Here is a 19,760-nt window from a genome sequence, read left to right as displayed (position 1 = left end):
ATGCAGCGGTCGATACTACAACAGTATTCCCTAATGGCGGTGCCCTCTTTCTGCAGGATAATGCCCCCGCCACACTGCAGACACTGTTCAGGAATGGTTTGAGGAACACAACAGAGTTCAGGGTGGCGACCGGTCTCCAAATTCCCCAGATCGAAATCTGATCGATCATCTGTGGGATGTGCTGGAAAAATAAGCCTGATCCATGGAGATCGCACCGCACAACTTACAGTATATAAGAGATCTGCGGATAACGTCTTGGTGCCAGATACCACAGGAACCTGGTGCTATCCATGCCTCGACGGATCAGAGTGGTTTATATATTTATTTTAACATTGTTACATCTTATTTTATACAATTCATTGGAATGGAGAAGATGGGGAGAAAACAAGGAGAAAAAGATAGGGGAGCTAGGGCGAAGGAGCGGGACAGAGCACATATAAGCCGCTTAAGAGGATAGGGTACATCAATGTACTATTTTTACCGTAAATTTTTGTCTTTCACTCAATAAAGTTTTGCCACTTTAAAAAAAAAAAAAAAAAAAATTACATGCAAATCAAGAGGACCTGTCACTAGGACATATAACTTGAACTGGTTTACTGACCTGAATAGCGCGGTCCCCCTGATTCCAGCTGTTTTTTGTTTTTTTCTTGGAACCCCTCCCATTCCAGAGATATGTTGTGTTGGCGAACTACGGAAAATTAGCATATTGGAAACCAACGGGGTGGAGCTAGCTTCACTGCCTCTGATGCTGACCAATCAGCGTGAGGCAGCTTGTGGGTAGTTCATGCCCTCTTGGCTAACTACAGCAAATTAGCATAGAGGGATCCAACATAGCAGTGGGCCATATCTCTGGAGCAGACCGTGATATCCAGGTCAGTAAGCCAGTTCAACTTATAAGACCTAGTGGCAGGTACTCTTTAAAAACGTTACTTTCACTGTGCAGGGAGGAGTTGCCGCTGCTGATTACAAGCAGTTTCCCGCACTCACACTGTTGCCGGCGCTGCGCTAGGATAAACCAGTACTGTACTTTTCCTTCTGCCTGAACGTAGCTCGAGATAATCATTAGGGAGGTTAAAGAGGACCTCCTCCTGACACGTCTGCTTTAGTAAATTATTGTATTCCCCATAAGGTAGACATTTTTGAACATATTTTCTTAGAAAGCTACATTCCTCCGTTAATCCTCCTAGAAATTTATGGGGGGAAAAATTTGACGACTGGGTGTTATCAGTTAGGGGGGTGTCGGACACGGTCTAATCAGTGCTGACAGAGTGAGACTGTGTAGGGACATGAGGCTTTGACACACATCCAGTTGTCAAATAATTAATACATTTCTAGGAGGAATAACAGAGGAACACCACAAAGTAAAGTTCTCAGAAAATATGTTCCAGAATTGTTCTTTCGTGGAGGAATACAAGTATTTACTAAAACAGGCATGTCAGGAGAGGTGACAGGTCGTCTAACAGCTGCTTAGCCTCTATACGGAGAATTGTCACATTTGTTCTTTTTAACAAACACATTTATGAGCCGGCTCCGGGTTGATTCCTCGCTCCAGTGACTTTCCTGTTGACATTTGTGACAGATTTCATTTCTCAGAGAAGCTGGATGGAAAAATATATATAAAAAAAAAAAAAAAAGTCTCCACATACGTGGACAGATTTAGTGCATCACTGAACGCTACACCTTTTCCATCGCATTTGTCCGTAGATCTGCTACAGGGGAGGATGCAGACAACAGAGGGCCGCAGAGCAAGAACAGTATATGGGCTCTTACTCTCTAATAACTCATCATAGAGCTCCCCCAATAATTATAATCTACAAAATTCATTATCTCAGGTCATAAGGAGCTGCTTTTTAAAAAAAATACAAAAAATATAAAAAAAATAGGACAGTGGGCCCCCCTAACCTACTGGGCCCTTGTGCAGCTCTATATGTAGATATTAATGTTGGATCCAGAATGTTCTAGATAAGGTGAGCCGAGATGGAACTTCCATTAGCCAATCAGATCACATTGTGTTACAGTGGGTGGGGAATAGAATTTTGTGGAGCCAATTAGATCATTGGGAATAGTCACAGCAGCAGAACAGTAGTGTGCTGGATTTGGGGAGGCAGTGACTGAAAATCAGGCCTAGTACATAGTTGCAGAACTTTTCATTATGCAGTGATTAAGCTTCATCTATATACAACTGGAAATCCCCTGTAAGTGTATACAGCAATTCATTTATATTTGTCCTAATCATTCTTCCTAAATAATGATCTGAACGGTAAGACGTGCTGCCCATAAGTTCCTGTTAAAGTCCACTGGTATGTTTTGCCATATGTTTATTGAGTACTCTAAGCAATACATACCGGCCACAGTGTCGTGACTACAGAGAGCTTGTGTAGTGGTTCCATGTGCCGCCATATGGTGCCTCCGTATGGAGCCATATTACTGAGGTATTCTCCACTAAAAGCAACGCTTCTTCATAAGACCTCATCCAATGGAACGAGCCGCATTTGCTTTTTCCCTCGCATTCCATATGAATCCTATAGAAAACCCTCTGTATGCCTCTGATAATGTCGGATTACAATCGGAGGAGTATGGGCCCATAGACGTCTGTGGATTCTGTATTACGGCTCCATACAACTCGGAACATCATGCACACTTGTTGTTTGCCTGATGCCCTAAGGTCTTTTTACACCCTCAATATGGGCCGTGAAAACGAGTGCCGATCAACGAGACAGCTCGTTGATCGGCGCTCGTTTGAGCAAATTATCAGAAATGTATAGCGACGAGCAATCTTTACTACGATCATTCGCCCCCCCCCCCCTACATTTCCATCATGTCAGCAGCGCATCTGCCGATTTACACAGGGGGGTGTGATACTATCAGCCGATGAATGAGCGTTTGATCGTTCATCAGCTGATCGTTGCCCTGTTTACACAGGGCAATGATCGAGAACGAGCATTCATATATGTTTACCGATCATTGGCCCGTTTAAAAGGGCCTTTAGTCTGATCTTTATTTTATTCGTCAGAGCAGAAGTTTGTACTTCAGAGCTGCTTTTCCTATAAAACTGGAACTATAGTCAATTAGGTGTTAGAGTTCAGACGCTTCCTTGCTCCCACCTTTCTTTTCCATTTGACTTTTTTTAATGTACGCTGAAGGGTCTTTTTAGATTTCTTCTAGGTCTCTTAAGTAAAAATAAAATAAAAAAATGGAACAGTGTATAAAATCTGATTCATTCAAGGACCATGTATCTGCTTTGGACAATCTCTTTTTTTTTTTTTTTTAGGGCCGCCTGACAATAAGCTGATCACAGGATGTCCTGCTGCTGACCCCCAGTGATCAACTGTACTTTGTGATGGCACCTGGTAGCAAGCTGTCAATATCCCTGCAGCGCCACCACAGGGGATTTTAGGAATCACACCGTGCCAATTAAAATCAATGGGTTGTCTGTCTAATGCACATTGTTTTCGGTCCTCCAGGGAGAGAGATGTTCTTTGAGAGTCGTGAATTAGAGTCTAAACCGCTTACTCTCAATATAGAAACACTAGATCACGTGGCAGAAATATTACCGTCAATCTTTCCGCCATTAAATATTCCATTATTTTCCTTCAGAAAGGTACATTTTGTTTGCACATTTTAATTCCCATGCGGTTGTATTGAGCCCTAAAATGACATTTAGTTTCTGCATGGCAAAGACAAATTTCCCCAGGGTTCCGAATTTAAAGTATTTTTATTTTGTTTCCTCTGAATGACCTTGATAGACAGACGCTAGACTTTCAATTGTGGAATGAAAATGTCATTTTCAATAAAGTTGCAATAAAACTTTTATAAGCTCCCGGCAGCCAGACACATGGAAAAACCAATAAAGGCTGAGAAAATAAAAAAAGTCAGCTTATTCTTCCGTGTCCAGGTTTATATTGCATACACAGAATTATTTTACCGTCTTCCACCTGGCAGATAAATACAAGATTATCCAAAAAGCCATTTTAATTTTTCCAACTCTGATCATATAATACATATTTCATAAAATTGTAATAAGATTACTAATATAAAAAGGACTAAATGATACAATTAAAGGGGTTGTGCAGGGTTAGAAAACTATTACTGCTTTCTTTTAGAAACAGCGCCACACCTGTCAACAGGTTGTGTGTGGTATTACAGTTCAGCCCATTCATTCCAATGGATCTGAGATGCAATACCAGACACAACCCAAGGACAGGTGTGGCGCTGTTTCTAGTAGAAATCCGCCATTTTTTTTCTAATGCTATACAACCCCAACTGGTACATTACAGGATTACGGAAACCTTTAGGGTATGTTCACACGAGGGCGTCCGTTACGGCTGAAATTACGGGGATGTTTCAGCCTGAAAACATCCCCGTAATTTCAGCCGTACCGGCATGTGCAGGCGCTTGAACGCCGCGTCCATTACGGCCGTAATTAGCGCTGCTATTCATTGGAGTCAATGAGTAACGGCTCCAATTACGGCCAAAGAAGTGACAGGTCACTTCTTTGACGCGGGCGTCTATTTACGCGCCGTCATTTGACAGCGGCGCGTAAATATACGCCTCGTGTGAACAGACAAACGTCTGCCCATTGCTTTCAATGGGCAGATGTTTGTCAGCGCTATTGAGGCGCTATTTTCAGACGTAATTCGGGGCAAAAACGCCTGAATTACGTCCGTAAATAGGCCGTGTGAACATACCCTAAAAAGGAAAAACACAAAAGCTTTGCCAATGACAGTGCAGCTCCACCCACCATAATTCTGCTTTCCTGATTGGTTCCAAAAATGAACACTGCCCTCTACTACTCCCAGTCTAATCCTGCAGTTCTCAGGGCAGGGTCTTAGGGAAGGGCGTCAGCTCTCCCCCCATGAAACTATACTTCAGCAATGAAAAAAAATAAAAATCAATAATAAAATTCTACTTACGACTCCCAGCATATTCTGCAAAATTCATGTCCGCATGGAATTTCCACTGGATCTTCAAACACAGTAATACTGCACATACAGATACCACACTGTGGGCAAAAACACGGAGGAGAATTAGGGGAAAAAATTATTGTGCGTGAAATTTCATCTCAAAACTCATAGGGTAATAAAAAATTAGGTAACCATGGCTACTTTCTTCCAGAAACAGCATCACTCTTGTCTATGGGTTGTGTCGGGTATTGCAGCCAAGCCCTGATTTTTTTGCATAAGCTGCAATACCAGACACAGCCCATGGACAGGAGAGGCGCTGTTTCATGCATTGGTAAACAATATTTGCATCCATATTTTATTAAAATTTGATCAATTTAATGTGAAGCTCCACTTCTGGAGCCATTTCAGTAATCAACACTCTCAAATGCAGACATGGTAATAAATGGCCAATTGCTTAATTAAAACCTTCGTCATTGCCCCGCGAGCACAACACAGATGCCATTTACAGCAGCCTGCATGCTGAAGCGTCATCTATAGCAGCCTGTATGTGTAATTGTACCCTCACATCCCTCCATGTACAGAGAACGGGCCGTATAGGCAGCGACACTGATAATTGATAGAGTAATAATCTTTGAAGCGGCATCAACTAAACTACATAGGTGCTGGATTATGTGATGTTCTGGATTATCGGGTGCCAAAATAAAGCAATTTTTTTTTTTTTTTTTTAAATTGGGAATTTTTTAATTGGTTTTCTGAACTCCGTTTTCTGGCCTTCCACTTTCTAAGTTACGGAAACAGTCGAGCCCGTTTGCTGCAACCGATATCCATCCAATGCATATGCCATAAATATTTAAAGTAGGGAATACCCCTTTAAACATGCATCCAAAAGGTGGAGTGTCCCTTTATTAGGACTACTGCCCCTGCGTACAACCGGATTGCACAGATCCTTTTTCTTTCCAGCACTATGAAATCCTAATGACCCGTTGCATTATGTTGCCGCAGTCTGAGGCGCTAGCGGTGAGACGTCTCCGGTAAACTCTCATGCATTATAGTGCGTTACTGTGTCCTCTATCTTTTCAGGCAGCATCGATAGCGGAAATGTTTACTCAACGCTTGGCTGAGTCCACATTCTGGCCGCAAGTCAAAGACGGTAAGATGAACGTCTCCATTTTCTGACCGCTTCTATTATTGATGACGGCAGAATACGCTCACAGCGGAAGACAAGAATATTAAAATGTTTGATATTTCTCATTGTGGGGGGGGGGGGGGGGTTCTCCCTTCTACTTGGAAAACTCCTTGGAAACATTTGACAACTAATCAGATTTGCGTTCCTGGGTAGGAAACTCACGAGAAGGAATAAGACCATGGCGGTGGCGATCCCCCTACCCCCGTCCCCCATTGAATATAACTGACCAGAGCTATGTCCATGTCCCCGGGAGACAGGCTGATCTCATCTGGGGAAGTGACTGATGAACGAGTGGTGCGTGGCGTACGCGGAGAAGGGAGCGTGTCCCAGGCATTGTATCCGCTGGGTGGAGGGGTTGGCATCTGGACACCTGACCGTTGGCAGCAATTCTCCGGGCTGCACATCCAGTCTTCCAGTAACTTTTCCCTGTCCCAATCTATAAAAGAAAGGAAAAACATAAGACGGAAGAATTCACAGCAGAGTTTATGAATATAGTGCCAACATGTACCACAGAGCTGTACACAAAGGGGGAGATCAAAACTGGTGCATAATAAGAGCGAAAAGGTTGTGCACCCCTGAAGAGGAGAAGCTACCCAAAGCAACCAATCAGATTGCTTGGTATATTTTTCAAAGGGCCTCTGATAAATGAGAGCTGTAATCTGATTGGTTGCTTTAGGGAACTGCTCTAATTTTCATCTGCACTAGGGGTGCATGGACCTTTTCTAATCCGAGGGCCACATTGTCAGATTGAATCACTCCCAAGGGCCACCAAATTTACAGGGGTATTCCCATCTGAGACGTTTATGGCATAATGATCGTATATAGATCAGAAATGTCTAAGATCACAGTTATCTTGGCCGTTACCACAGGATGTCCACTGTTCTAGCCGACATTTGTGATGAAGCCGGAAACCGTTCCTGACCCCACGACATCTATGCGTCATACATTTACGTAACTGTTTGGGAAAGTGTTATAGGATTTTCCGGTTTTATGTAACTCACGCTTATTTACTGGATAATGAAAAGTTCTCCAACTCCATAACATACTTTGCTTTTCAAATCCTCTTTTTTTTTTTAGATCTCTGTTTGCTGTGAGTGACTTGATCTATTCCTGTTGCGTTCCAGACTGAAAGCCTGTACAGACCTAGTCCTGCTTACACAGCTGCAGCTTGCTACAATTTGCAGACATTCTAGACTGATACATTTTACCTGCACTGACACATTGTAGCAAACTATCAGGAGAGGAGAGATTTGAGCTTGTGCTGCTGATGTATTTGGCTACACGTCGGATTTGCAGTATGCATAATCCGCAGCAGGAATCGGAGGCATTTCTGCCGCAGATGTGCAGCAGATCCACACGAGGATTAGCCCCATTGTGATTCAATAAAGCTAAAGACCCTTTTACATGGGCCAATGGTCAGGCAAATGACTGTTCATATGAACCCTCGTACACGATCATTTCCCTGTGTAAATAGGGCAACGATCAGCTGATGAACGGGGAAAAGCCGGTTCATCGGCTGATCGTATAGCTTATGCAGCCAATAGAATGCTCGCTAGTCGGCAGCACAACTCCCGCGTAAGCAGAAAGATGCGCTGTGACATAATGGAAATGTATGGGTACGAGCGATTGAAGCCACGATCGCTCGTCCCCGTATATAACCGATCACAGCGCCTTGTTAAAGGAGCAAACGAGCACCGATCAACGAGCCATTTCGTCGATCGGCGCTCGTTTTCACGGCCCATATCGGCCATGTAAAAAGGACCCTAATCTGAATTGAAGACCAAAATCTACATTGAAATCCGTGTAAAATCTGACACATATGAACAGGGCCTTTAGCTCGCAGAGGTTTGTCTAGACTGGATACGATTGTCCCATTTGACCCTTCCGGAATCAACACCTCGGGTTGTAACTCCCAATCTCAAAAGTTTGACCAGACTTTGATACAAATCCAAAATTTGCCCAAAAGGTCTGATCTGCCAACATGTGACAATAAAACAGTCAAGTGCGGACGAGACTTGACTCCATTTGGCACAAGACGTGACACGTTATGCCATCTGCTAACAAATTCAAGTCTCCAAAGACAGATGGGCGAGCGGCTGCCAGCAGCCATCAGGAATACTTATTAATAACATATATCAACATGGACGACTAATCGTTACAGAAATTCTCAATGACAGTCTAAATAGAGCGCCTAATAACGGCAATTAATATAATCTCATTTCCTAGAAATCTGCAAATGGCCGCCTGGAGACAAATGTAAAAGTGCGTAGTGAGTAAACGGTAATTACCTCATTTATTAAGAATAAGACGCCTAACATGATATGGGGGAGCACAGGGACACATCTCGTATCGTAGTAATTATATGTGCATAAACCAGTAATACAAAAAATACTTTATCATATATCTTATTAGGGGAAAGTGTCGTCTTCCTCACCATACAGCGGTCTATATTTCCCCTTTTTCCTGCCTGCAGACCCTCTTTAAATTTACCAAAAAAGCCTACTTGTAGTGAATAGTAGACAGGGAGGAGGGGGATGCAGCTGCAGCTTTTTAGGGTACAGCCACACAGAGTGGCTCTGACACGGTCGCAACGCGGACAACAACCGCGCCAGCACTATGTAGGAGTGGCTGACAAATACCTCGTTATGGGGTATTCCGGTGACATGCGCACTGCCGCTCCATTCATTCTCTATGGGAGCGCCGGGGATAACCAAGTGCAGTATTCGGCTTTTTCCGGCGCTGCCATAGAGAATGAATCGGGGGTAAGCTGTTGTAATTTTCAATCGTGCGGCCATAAAGGGTGTATTAATTCATGGCCGCACGATTTTGCAGATAAAGGGACGGTTTACCCGCGTTAACGTGCGGCCACTAACAGGCTGTTTGACAGCCACACCAAACATAGTGCTGGCGTGGTTGTTAGCCGCGTTGCGACCGTGTCTGGGCCGCTCCGTGTGGCCCTACCCTCAGTGTTTTATTGAAACAGCTCAGTGCACGCAGCTCTGCAGGTTACATGTACAAACCAGGTCCACCAGAGAGCCTCTGCTTGTTAGTTCTGAGCGGGGAACCCCCTCTATGATGCCTACATGCTCAAATAGGGAAAGGGGTTAACCCCTTCCGGCAAAATTACATACATGTACATCACTGTGTGTTTATTGCGGACAGGCAGTAATTCTTTGGTATACAGATTATAAAAAAGGATGCAAAACCTGCATTGTTCACGAAAATAACATGGCAAAAATCATGTCGCGAGCCCAACAAATAAAAAAAAGTTATAGCCGTTCAGCGGATGCGTGCTAAAAACGGCTAAACAGTGCCTGGTGCTGAAGACTCAAAATAGCCTGGTCCTGAAACGGTTAAAAAAACATCTACCACCAGTAAGTATCAGTGACAACCAGCGACGATGACAGCGCCCACAGGGGTGGTCACCCAGCTCAACTACAATCCTGAACAGCAATTCTGCTTTGGATTCGTTCATACTTCTCAGGCAACGGAATCCGTTCCCAGATGGGAAATACGGACCCAGATCGTTCCTTCTGATACTCCACTCAAATCGATGCGTGTGCTTCTCGTGCCGATCGTGGACAGAATGATTTCCAACTGGAAACAATGGGCTCCTTTAAATGCAAACTTCCCTCCATCTTTTTTTAAGATATTAAGGAAACGGACATGGGACCTTAATTGTGCAGTGATTCCTCCCCTGCTCCTCTACCTCTGTAGTCTCTAATTGTAAATATTCAATATGGAATCTTTCAGAATCCTAATGAATAACTTCCACCAGAATGATTTGCTGAGCAATGTCCAAAAGCGCAATGCTAGATCTCCACACTCTGTAAGAGCGGATTTACACGAGCGTGTGCGTTTTGCGCGCGCAAAAGACACTTAACAGCTCCGTGTGTCATCACCATATGATGCGCGGCTGCGTGATTTTAGCGCAGCCGCCATCATTATGACACTCTGTTTGTATGTTTGTAGCATGTGGTGCTTTTCGGTTTACATTCATAGTTTTTACTGCTGTTGCGCGAATCACACGCGTCCCATGGAAGTGCTTCTGTGTGGTGCGCGTGATTTTCACGCACCCATTGACTTCAATGGGTGCGTGACGCGCGAAAAACGCAGAAATATAGGACATGTCGTGAGCTTTACGCAGCGGACTCACGATGCGCAAAAATCACGGACTGTCTGCACTGCCCCATAGATTAACATAGCGTTGCACGGACGTATATCACGTTCGTGTAAATCCGCCCTAAGTGTCAGTCTACACTGCAATCTGGCATGCTATTCATTAACAAAGAAAGACGCCGAGCACCGGCAACAGTGACCTCACGAGTCCCGGCAACAGTGCTGCATCAGTGCCCAGCTCCTATCAATTTAAGTTAAATAATGCTGCTATTAAAAGTGATGAAGACAATTTGCAGTAGAAAATCAGCAGCTGAAACTCAGCCTGTGAATCCGAACACGGATTAGCTCCATTCCAGTTGCCTATTTATACATTTCCAGGAGGACTAACAGAGGAACGGCCCAATGCAGAGATCTAAGACAAGATGCTCCAGAATTATTATTTTATGGGTAATGCAAGTATTTACAGACATGTGGTGAGTGCGGACCGCTCCTCTTAAGCTGTAGGACTAAATGACTAGGTAGGAAAGCTGGGTGACAAGCACCGTGGGAGTAGTAATGGTGGTCGTATTGGTCATCAAACAGCTTTTCTAGACCCGGCTAGAGTTATGATTTACAGCTCCCCCATAAAAAAAAAAATAGGGTTTTGTCACCAAGCTTTCCAAGATTCGGACTCTTATATTACTGTATAACTAGTAGTTTGCTATCCGGGAGTCTAGGAAAGCTGGGTGGAAGCTATAACACCATCAACACTGGCTACCACCCAGCTTTCCCAGAAACAGATATGGATTGAGAAACTTCTTATAGTCACCTTTCAGGTTTGCCATCAGTGGACTCTACTCTGGATTTGTAGGATTTCTACATAAAAAAATCGATAATGTCTCTGGTAGGAAGCAATCAGCCACAAGAAACGTATCTGTGCTTTATCACGATCCCTCTATGAGCCTCCTGAAACCAAATACAGTGCAGACGGGTGACACGCAGCCAATTGTGTTACTGGGTTACAGCAACATCACTACGGCAACGTCTGAAAAGCCGTCTCCACGCGCCGGGCTGACTCATCGCTGCAGCTCCGCTGATACTCGCTCCGGGCTGCGAGGCAGGAAATCAGGGATTTACAGACGGCTTCATGTATCAGGCATGGCGGCCACGTCCCAGGTTCATGTCTACGTTATACATGATCGCGAGTCTCGATCTGATCATTTCAGTCATTAGATCGGGGTAATAATAACAGCCAGTGCTAAAGGGACACTAAACCTGTGCTCTATCTGTCCTACATTTGCTGTGCAGTTGAGTTTTCCCAGGAGTAAATAGAGATATTTTTTTGGTTTAATTTTTAGAACAAAGCACAAACCGCAAAAAAAAAAAAAAAAAAAGAAGCCGAGCGCCGTGCTGCGGCCCAGATAACGAGCGCCGCGCTGCGGCCCAGATAACGAGCGCCACGCTGCGGCCCAGATAACGAGCCCCACGCTGCGGCCCAGATAACGAGCGCCACGCTCCGGCCCAGATAACGAGCGCCGTGCTCCGGCCCAGATAACGAGCGCCGCGCTCCGGCCCAGATAACGAGCGCCGCGCTCCGGCCCAGATAACGAGCGCCGCGCTCCGGCCCAGATAACGAGCGCCGCGCTCCGGCCCAGATAACGAGCGCCGCGCTCCGGCCCAGATAACGAGCGCCGCGCTCCGGCCCAGATAACGAGCGCCGCGCTGCGGCCCAGATAACGAGCGCCGCGCTGCGGCCCAGATAACGAGCGCCGCGCTGCGGCCCAGATAACGAGCGCCGCGCTGCGGCCCAGATAACGAGCGCCACTCTGCGGCCCAGATAACGAGCGCCACGCTGCGGCCCAGATAACGAGCGCCACTCTGCGGCCCAGATAACGAGCGCCACGCTGCGGCCCAGATAACGAGCGCCACTCTGCGGCCCAGATAACGAGCGCCACGCTGCGGCCCAGATAACGAGCGCCACGCTGCGGCCCAGATAACGAGCGCCACGCTCCGGCCCAGATAACGAGCGCCACGCTCCGGCCCAGATAACGAGCGCCGCGCTCCGGCCCAGATAACGAGCGCCGCGCTCCGGCCCAGATAACGAGCGCCGCGCTGCGGCCCAGATAACGAGCGCCGCGCTGCGGCCCAGATAACGAGCGCCGCGCTGCGGCCCAGATAACGAGCGCCACGCTCCGGCCCAGATAACGAGCGCCACGCTGCGGCCCAGATAACGAGCGCCACGCTGCGGCCCAGATAACGAGCGCCACGCTGCGGCCCAGATAACGAGCGCCACGCTGCGGCCCAGATAACGAGCGCCACGCTGCGGCCCAGATAACGAGCGCCACGCTCCGGCCCAGATAACGAGCGCCACGCTCCGGCCCAGATAACGAGCGCCACGCTCCGGCCCAGATAACGAGCGCCACGCTCCGGCCCAGATAACGAGCGCCACGCTCCGGCCCAGATAACGAGCGCCACGCTCCGGCCCAGATAACGAGCGCCACGCTCCGGCCCAGATAACGAGCGCCACGCTCCGGCCCAGATAACGAGCGCCACGCTCCGGCCCAGATAACGAGCGCCACGCTCCGGCCCAGATAACGAGCGCCACGCTCCGGCCCAGATAACGAGCGCCACGCTCCGGCCCAGATAACGAGCGCCACGCTCCGGCCCAGATAACGAGCGCCACGCTCCGGCCCAGATAACGAGCGCCACGCTCCGGCCCAGATAACGAGCGCCACGCTCCGGCCCAGATAACGAGCGCCACGCTCCGGCCCAGATAAATAGCGCTATCACTTCTATGAGCTGAGGACTTTTGAAGAGCAATTTCAGTCATGATATACAATATAGCAAACAATCCTAAAAAGGTTTTGCTTAAGGGTTTTCTTTCCACTAAACACTTATATGGAATATCAGCCAGATCTATCGAAAAACTGGTGGTGGTCGAACAAGAGGTGAATAGGAGAAATGTAAGGAGCAGGTGAGAATCACAGTTTCTGTATTGCGATAGTTTGGGCTATTGATGGTTCTTCCACGCTCCATAGGGGTTTGGGCTCTTTACAAGGTGCCTATATTCAGGCGGTGGCACAGGGACAGTTCCCCGCTGCTTTACTCCACTATTATCCAAATCACTCCCGCTTGTAAAATAGTCTTTCAGGTGACAAATGTAATTTCCTAATAAATATAAGTTCGAGTAGTTCCAAAAGGAGAACCTCACTGCAGTGCATGTACCTAAATGTGATAAGGCCAAGTAAAGGTCAATTGCTCCAGACCTCTTATCGTATATACAGACCGCGTCCATACACAAATACAGTAAAACCCCAATAATGACAGGCTGCAAAGGTGCTGGATTATCATATGTTCTAAACACGGACACCTATCATACATGTAACATCCATGTAGTATGTACTTACCTACTGCCCAGAGGTTACTAAAGATCATGACAAGGTCTCTGGCACAAGTTTTGGCAGTGACCCGCACATGCTGGTGCTCTAGCAACTGCACATCAGAACTACAAGACCCGTTAAGTGTCATACTATTAAGCAAATTCCGGTTAGTCCTGCATGGGACAATTTTTTTGCCAGATTACCAGGCTTTCGGGACCAAAAAGGTACCAGACTAATGCATTTTACTTATTGAAACCCCTAAAACACATGCCATACTTAAGGCAATTTTATACCGACCAATTATTGGGCAAACGCTCGTTCACAGAAGGCTCGTTCCCGATAATTGCCCTGTGTAAACAGGACAACGATCAGCCGATGAACGAGCAAACGCTGGTATTCAGCGGCTGATTGCATCGCGTTAAATGCTGAAACTATTATTGTTGTCGGCAGCACATCTCCTGGTGTAAACAGGGAGACGCGCTGCCGACATGATAGAAGTGTATGGGGACGAGCGATCTGAGAAACGATCGCTCGTCACCATACGAACTCCTCGTGAAAGGAGCAAACGAGCGCCGATCAACGAGTGGTCTCGATCGTTGCTCCTTTACACGGGCCTACTTTGGGCCATGTAATACCACCTCAAGATCGGTTCCCTGCTTGCTACAACTGCAAAGACCCCCCCAAAAAGCTCCAGTGATCTGCATGAGGAGAACCGCAGTAGATCTGGAGTCTTAATATAGAAGCACAAGCTCCCTAGAAGTCTCTTCTCTTTAACCCGTTAGTGACCGGCCTATAGTCTTTTTACGTCGGTCACTAATGGGCCTTATTCCGATGCCATAGACTTTTTATGTCTCAGCATCGGAATAAGTAAACAGAGCAGGGCTGTCAGATCTCCCTGCTCTCAGCTGCCAGAGGTAGCTGAGGGACGGGAGCGTCCCTGCTCTGCCGGGTGAGATCGATATTAGTATCGATCTCACCCGTTTAACCCCTCAGATGCGGTGCTCAATAGCGAGCACCGCATCTGAGTGGTTTTGGAGAGAGGGAGGGAGCTCCCTCTTATCCCACCGACACCCGGCGATAAGATCGCCGAGTGTCTGTCTCCCATGGCAGCCGGGGGCCTAATAAAGGCCCCCAGGTCTGCCTGTAGCGAATGTCTGCTAGGTCATGCCGCAGGCATGACCTAGCAGATGCCTGTCCGTTTTAAACGGACAGGCAGTAATACACTGAAATACAAAAGTATTGCAGTGTATTATAATAGCGATCGGAGGATCGCATAGTGAAGTCCCCTAGTGGGACTAGTAAAAAAGTTTAAAAAAAAGTTTAATAAAGTTAATAAAAAAAAAAATGTGAAAAAAACCAAAATAAAGTTAAAAAGTTACACATATTTGGTATGGCCGCGTCCGTAACGACCCCGACTATAAAGCTATTACATTACTTAACCCGCACGGCGAACGCCGTAAAAAATGTAATAAAAAACTACGGAAAAATTGCTGTTTTCTGTGAATCCTGACTTTAAAAAAATGTGATTAAAAAGTGATCAAAAATTCGCATCTACTCCAAAATGGTTCTAACAAAAACTACAAGTCTTCACGCAAAAAAAGCCCTCATACAACCGCATCGGCGAAAAAAATAAAAACGTTACGGCTCTTCAAATATGGAGACAAAAACAAATAATTTTGAAAAAAAAGCGTTTTTACTGTGTAAAAGTAGTAAAACATACAAAAACTATACAAATTTGGTATCGTTGCAATCGTAACAACCCGCTGAATAAAGTTATTGTGTTATTTATATCACACGGTAAACGGCGTAGATTTAGGGTGCAAAAAAGAGTGGCAAAATGTCAGATTTTTTTCTATCCCCCCCCCAAAAAAAGTTAATAAAAGTTAATCAATAAATAATATGTACCTAAAAATGGTGCTATTAAAAAATACAACTTGTCCCGCAAAAAACACGACCTTTTACAGCTATGTCGACGCAATAATAAAAAGGTTATAGCTCTTGGAATGAGACGATGGAAAAACTTAAAAAATAGCTTGGTCATTAACGTCTAAAATAGGCTGGTCATTAAGGGGTTAATTAATCTCACACATTACACTATAATAGCGCAGTATAATTACCGTGTGCCCGCAGCAATGCCTCAGCGGTGAACAGGGGGGCCTGCAGCATGTCCGCTGTCTCCACGATCAGCATGTCCTTAAGACGCCGCAAATCCTGAGGCCGCAGTCCTTCATACGACTGAGAGGGACAGGAAAATAAGAACACAGAGTATAGTGAAAGCTGCAGTTACATGAACACAGAGACTAATAGATCGCAGGATTTACGATCTACCGGGAGAGCGCGACCAGTATGTTCAATGTGCCTCATTATAAATGAATGTCCAAAACTCGGTGGTTCAAAATGATAGGACCAAGGTACTCTTAAAATATAGCCAATACATTTTATCTACAGTTCCCTGTAATACATTGATGGCTCGAGTCCACCAGAGCGGACCCCTCACTGACTTCCATACGCCTTAAAGGAACAGTGTCACGAAAAAAAATTTTTTTACATCAGTTTGATTTTAGTGTTTTATTAAAAACTTTTATATTTATTTGTGTGTTTGTGTTTTACTTTTTTTTATTTTTGAACTTTTTCTTCCCTATGGGGGCTGCCATTTTTTTTTCCATTTCTGTATGTGTCGAATACAGTCCCATAGTGAATGCGAACGGGGCCCGTTCCATCCACTATGCTGTACGCCATCTGTGTGGGAACGGCGCATGCGCCGCTCCCACACAGTCCAAGTTGAACTGTGAGACGTCCGGCGCCATTTTCCTGTGGACCGGAAGTCGCGGCCGGACAGTAAGATTACTACTTCCGGTCGCGGCTTCCGGACTTGTGCACTTGGAGCGTGAGGTAGCAGACGGAGCAGACGGACCGGAGGGAGCGGCGGCGGCAGGAGCAGGTAAGTGATTTCTGTGTATGTAAGTGTTTTACTGTGTGTTTACTAGTGTATGTAAACCTACTACACTGTGTGTTAGCTCAAAAAATGGCGACACACAGTGTAGGAGGTTTGACCGGTCAATCCCCTCGTTTCTCCCGGCACTAGCCAGGATAAAGGAGGGGGGATTCTGAGAGCTCACTAGAGTGAGTGAGTTTTCTCAAATTTTGCAGCATAAAGCAATGTGGTTGCTTTACCACATGCAATGCTGCAATTTTGGGAATTGCTCCATCTAGTGACCGTCACTGGGAAATGTTATAAATTAGAATCTAATTTATAATATTTCCTGACTCGTGAAAAAATTTTTAAAAATTAGAACAATGTTTAATCACCTACACACTAATTGTTTAACTAAAAAAAAAAATTTCTAGCGTCACATTCCCTTTAATGGGACATATGGACAGGGGTGGCCTTCATGAGTGTCTGATTGTCTTGGTACTATAATCTCAACACTTATCATAACCCATGCGCAATGCCGGCCTAATTGTACAATAAAATACAGCTTAACCCCTTGGCGACACGTGACGTAACTGTACGTCACGTCCGCAAAGGGGGAGTATGAAGCGGGCTCACGGGCTGAATGTATGTTACGGCCTCTTTAATAGGAGCCAGTAAAAAGTACAATGCATTAAAGCCTTGCAGTTTGCTCTACCAGCAAACACCCAACAGCTTGTTCAAATCCCCTAGGACAACGAAAGGTTTAAATTTCTTAAATAAAAGTATTTTTTAATCTAAAAAAAAAAAATGATATTAAAAGTTCAAAAAAAAACTTCCCTACTTCCATTTATCCTCTAAAGTAATGTAAATAAAAAAATAAATAAAAAAACATAACTGGTATCGCCGCATCCGTAAAAGTCCAAACAATTCAAATAAAATGTTATTTATTGGCTTTTGGAAGGTGGGGAGGAAAAACCATAAATGAAACAACGGAAAACGGCGGCGGCGTAGAGAGACCATATGTTCACTTTTGAGCACAAATTCACAAATATATATATACACACACACACACACACACACACACACACGCACGCACAATATATATTGAATAAAAAGTCGTCGCAATAAATACATAACATTACTTATCTTGTACTGATCCGGAGTTACCGCCTGTATTATACTCCAGAGCTGCACTCACTATTCCGCTGGTGGAGTCACTGTGTACATACATTACATTACTTATCCTGTACTGATCCGGAGTTACCGCCTGTATTATACTCCAGAGCTGCATTCACTATTCTGTGGTTCCCTCTCTTCCACAGTAGTTACAGGTGATCGAAGCTGGGCAATCCCCTCTTTCCTAGGGTTCTGTTCACACTTAGTTTTTTTTTAATTATTTACGGCGTATGTGTCGTGAAAGCTCACGGCACATACTTAAAACTTATTCATAGGGCCTCATGCACCCAGCATATGCCAAGAGTGCCCTTTTGGCATACAACGGGCTGGTATGCATTGGCATAATTATTATTTTTTTAACTCTATAGGAAAGCATAGTGTACAGACTCATCCAGTAATAAAAATTAAACCTTGCGATATACGGTTGGTTTGTACGTTTTTACAATGGGAATCTATTGGCGACGTATGGCACTGTATGCCTAAATAATAAGGCACGGCACAGCCTTCTGTTGGAGGTATAGGTCGGGGAATAATCAAGACAAATGCCTCCGATCAAAAGAAAAATGGAGTGTAAACAGAGCCTAAGCGGGCAGCCACATCAAGACTCCCCTCAGCCTTCACCCCAGTGGTCAGAGCACGGCTTAACCCCCCCCCCCCCATCACCCCACATGTGCCAGCATTGCACCCTCTGCTGGTTGGATGCTATATGCACGCATCCTATTGCTGTATGCAGTTTCCTGTATTGGTTTCTACTAACAGAAGTCCCATTACATGCTGCCATATCTCTGCCTGGCAGGAGTTCTATGTGACGGCATCCACTCCATGCTTTACACTGGTCACCAAACCTTTCTACCAGATTTTGTCCAACCCTGTACTACTCAGAATGCGAATGACATGAACAAACTCTATGCGGGCACTAGACAACCTTGGTGATTTCAGCTCTGAAGCCATCCGAAATATGAATGCAGCTCAAGACTATAATACAGGCAGTAACAATGCAAGTATAAGTACTATACTTACCAAGTTACTCAACTTTTTATGTAGATTAATTCTACATGTTCACAGATGGACGCTTAGAATTGAGAATGAATGGAAGCATTGAGTACCTCTCTCTTGTCTAATGCCGCATACTCCGCTTCTATATCATCTGCTTCGGGGTCTCGAGAAAAGACCATCTGGGACTCCAGTTTGAGAGCCAGATCTTTGTGGTGCTGCTTCTCCGCACAGTCACATGGGGTGTCCTTATTGTCATTCTCAGCAAAGAGGTTACTTCCATTCCTCACCAGTAGCTGTGGGAGAGAAAAGCCCAAAAGTCTGTTTATCCCAAAGGATTCCGCAACAATAAAGACTAAAAAAATATAAATGTAACTAAAAAAAACATTTAAAAAAACCCAAATCCTTTGATTGGTTAAGAGATACCAAACCTAAAGTCTATCTGATCCACATTGGTTATGCAGTTGAATAGTCTATTATTCTCTGTTATCAGCCATTTCGGGTTAATGGGAATCTGTGACTGTATTGTTCTTCAACGGGACGATCGTCAAGGAGTCCAGAAACATGTCTGACCCCATAATGACTACTTTATGTCACGTATCTCCAGTTCCTGCACTTATACGCTGCTGAATTCAGAGTTAGTGTCCCTTTAAATGGCATCGATGACATCATCCTATAATTTATAGTTGTAGAATTCTTACTTACCAATTTGGTAATTCTTACTGCAATTTACACTGCCGCCTGCACACAAGCACTTCTCATAACCCGACATAAATGGAGCCTCGTCCCCAGCTCGAATCTATCTTCAATGCAGCCAAGATCTAATTAAGTCAATACCGATCACCGAAATGCAATAACTTTGGATTAAAGCATCTCTAGAAATGGCAGACACATTTTGTAATCATCTTGAAGAGCTTTACTTCATGTCTAATGCACTGAAAATAAATGCTGCAATCCCTTTAAGTGTAAACTACTCAGTCGGTTTAATAGAAATAAAAGACGGAAAATAAAAGAAGCCGAATAAATAATCTCAAGTCTCCAGTGAAGATTTTTTTTTTTTTTCAAAACCCACATTGCCTCCAATTTATATCGCTGAAGCTTTACATTAA

At 45.1% G+C, this 19,760-nt stretch overlaps 1 protein-coding gene across 1 annotated transcript in view; it reads right to left on the bottom strand.

Annotated features, from left to right (window-relative positions):
- ANKIB1 (ankyrin repeat and IBR domain containing 1) overlaps window positions 1-19,760 on the bottom strand; it is a 101,740-nt gene that overhangs the window by 37,752 nt on the left and 44,228 nt on the right. Inside the window, exons 4-7 of the mRNA XM_075827690.1 lie at window positions 18,765-18,947; window positions 15,686-15,803; window positions 6,318-6,526; window positions 4,914-5,002 (exon numbers count right to left, since the gene is read on the bottom strand). Of these exons, the coding sequence (XP_075683805.1) occupies window positions 4,914-5,002; window positions 6,318-6,526; window positions 15,686-15,803; window positions 18,765-18,947 (599 nt within the window). The remainder of the gene's footprint in view (window positions 1-4,913; window positions 5,003-6,317; window positions 6,527-15,685; window positions 15,804-18,764; window positions 18,948-19,760) is intronic.

Source organism: Rhinoderma darwinii, chromosome 5 (assembly GCF_050947455.1).
Source record: "Rhinoderma darwinii isolate aRhiDar2 chromosome 5, aRhiDar2.hap1, whole genome shotgun sequence".
Lineage (NCBI taxonomy): Eukaryota > Metazoa > Chordata > Amphibia > Anura > Rhinodermatidae > Rhinoderma > Rhinoderma darwinii.
The sequence above is the reverse complement of the archived record's forward strand: the minus strand, read 5'-3'. Positions and strand labels throughout refer to the sequence as shown.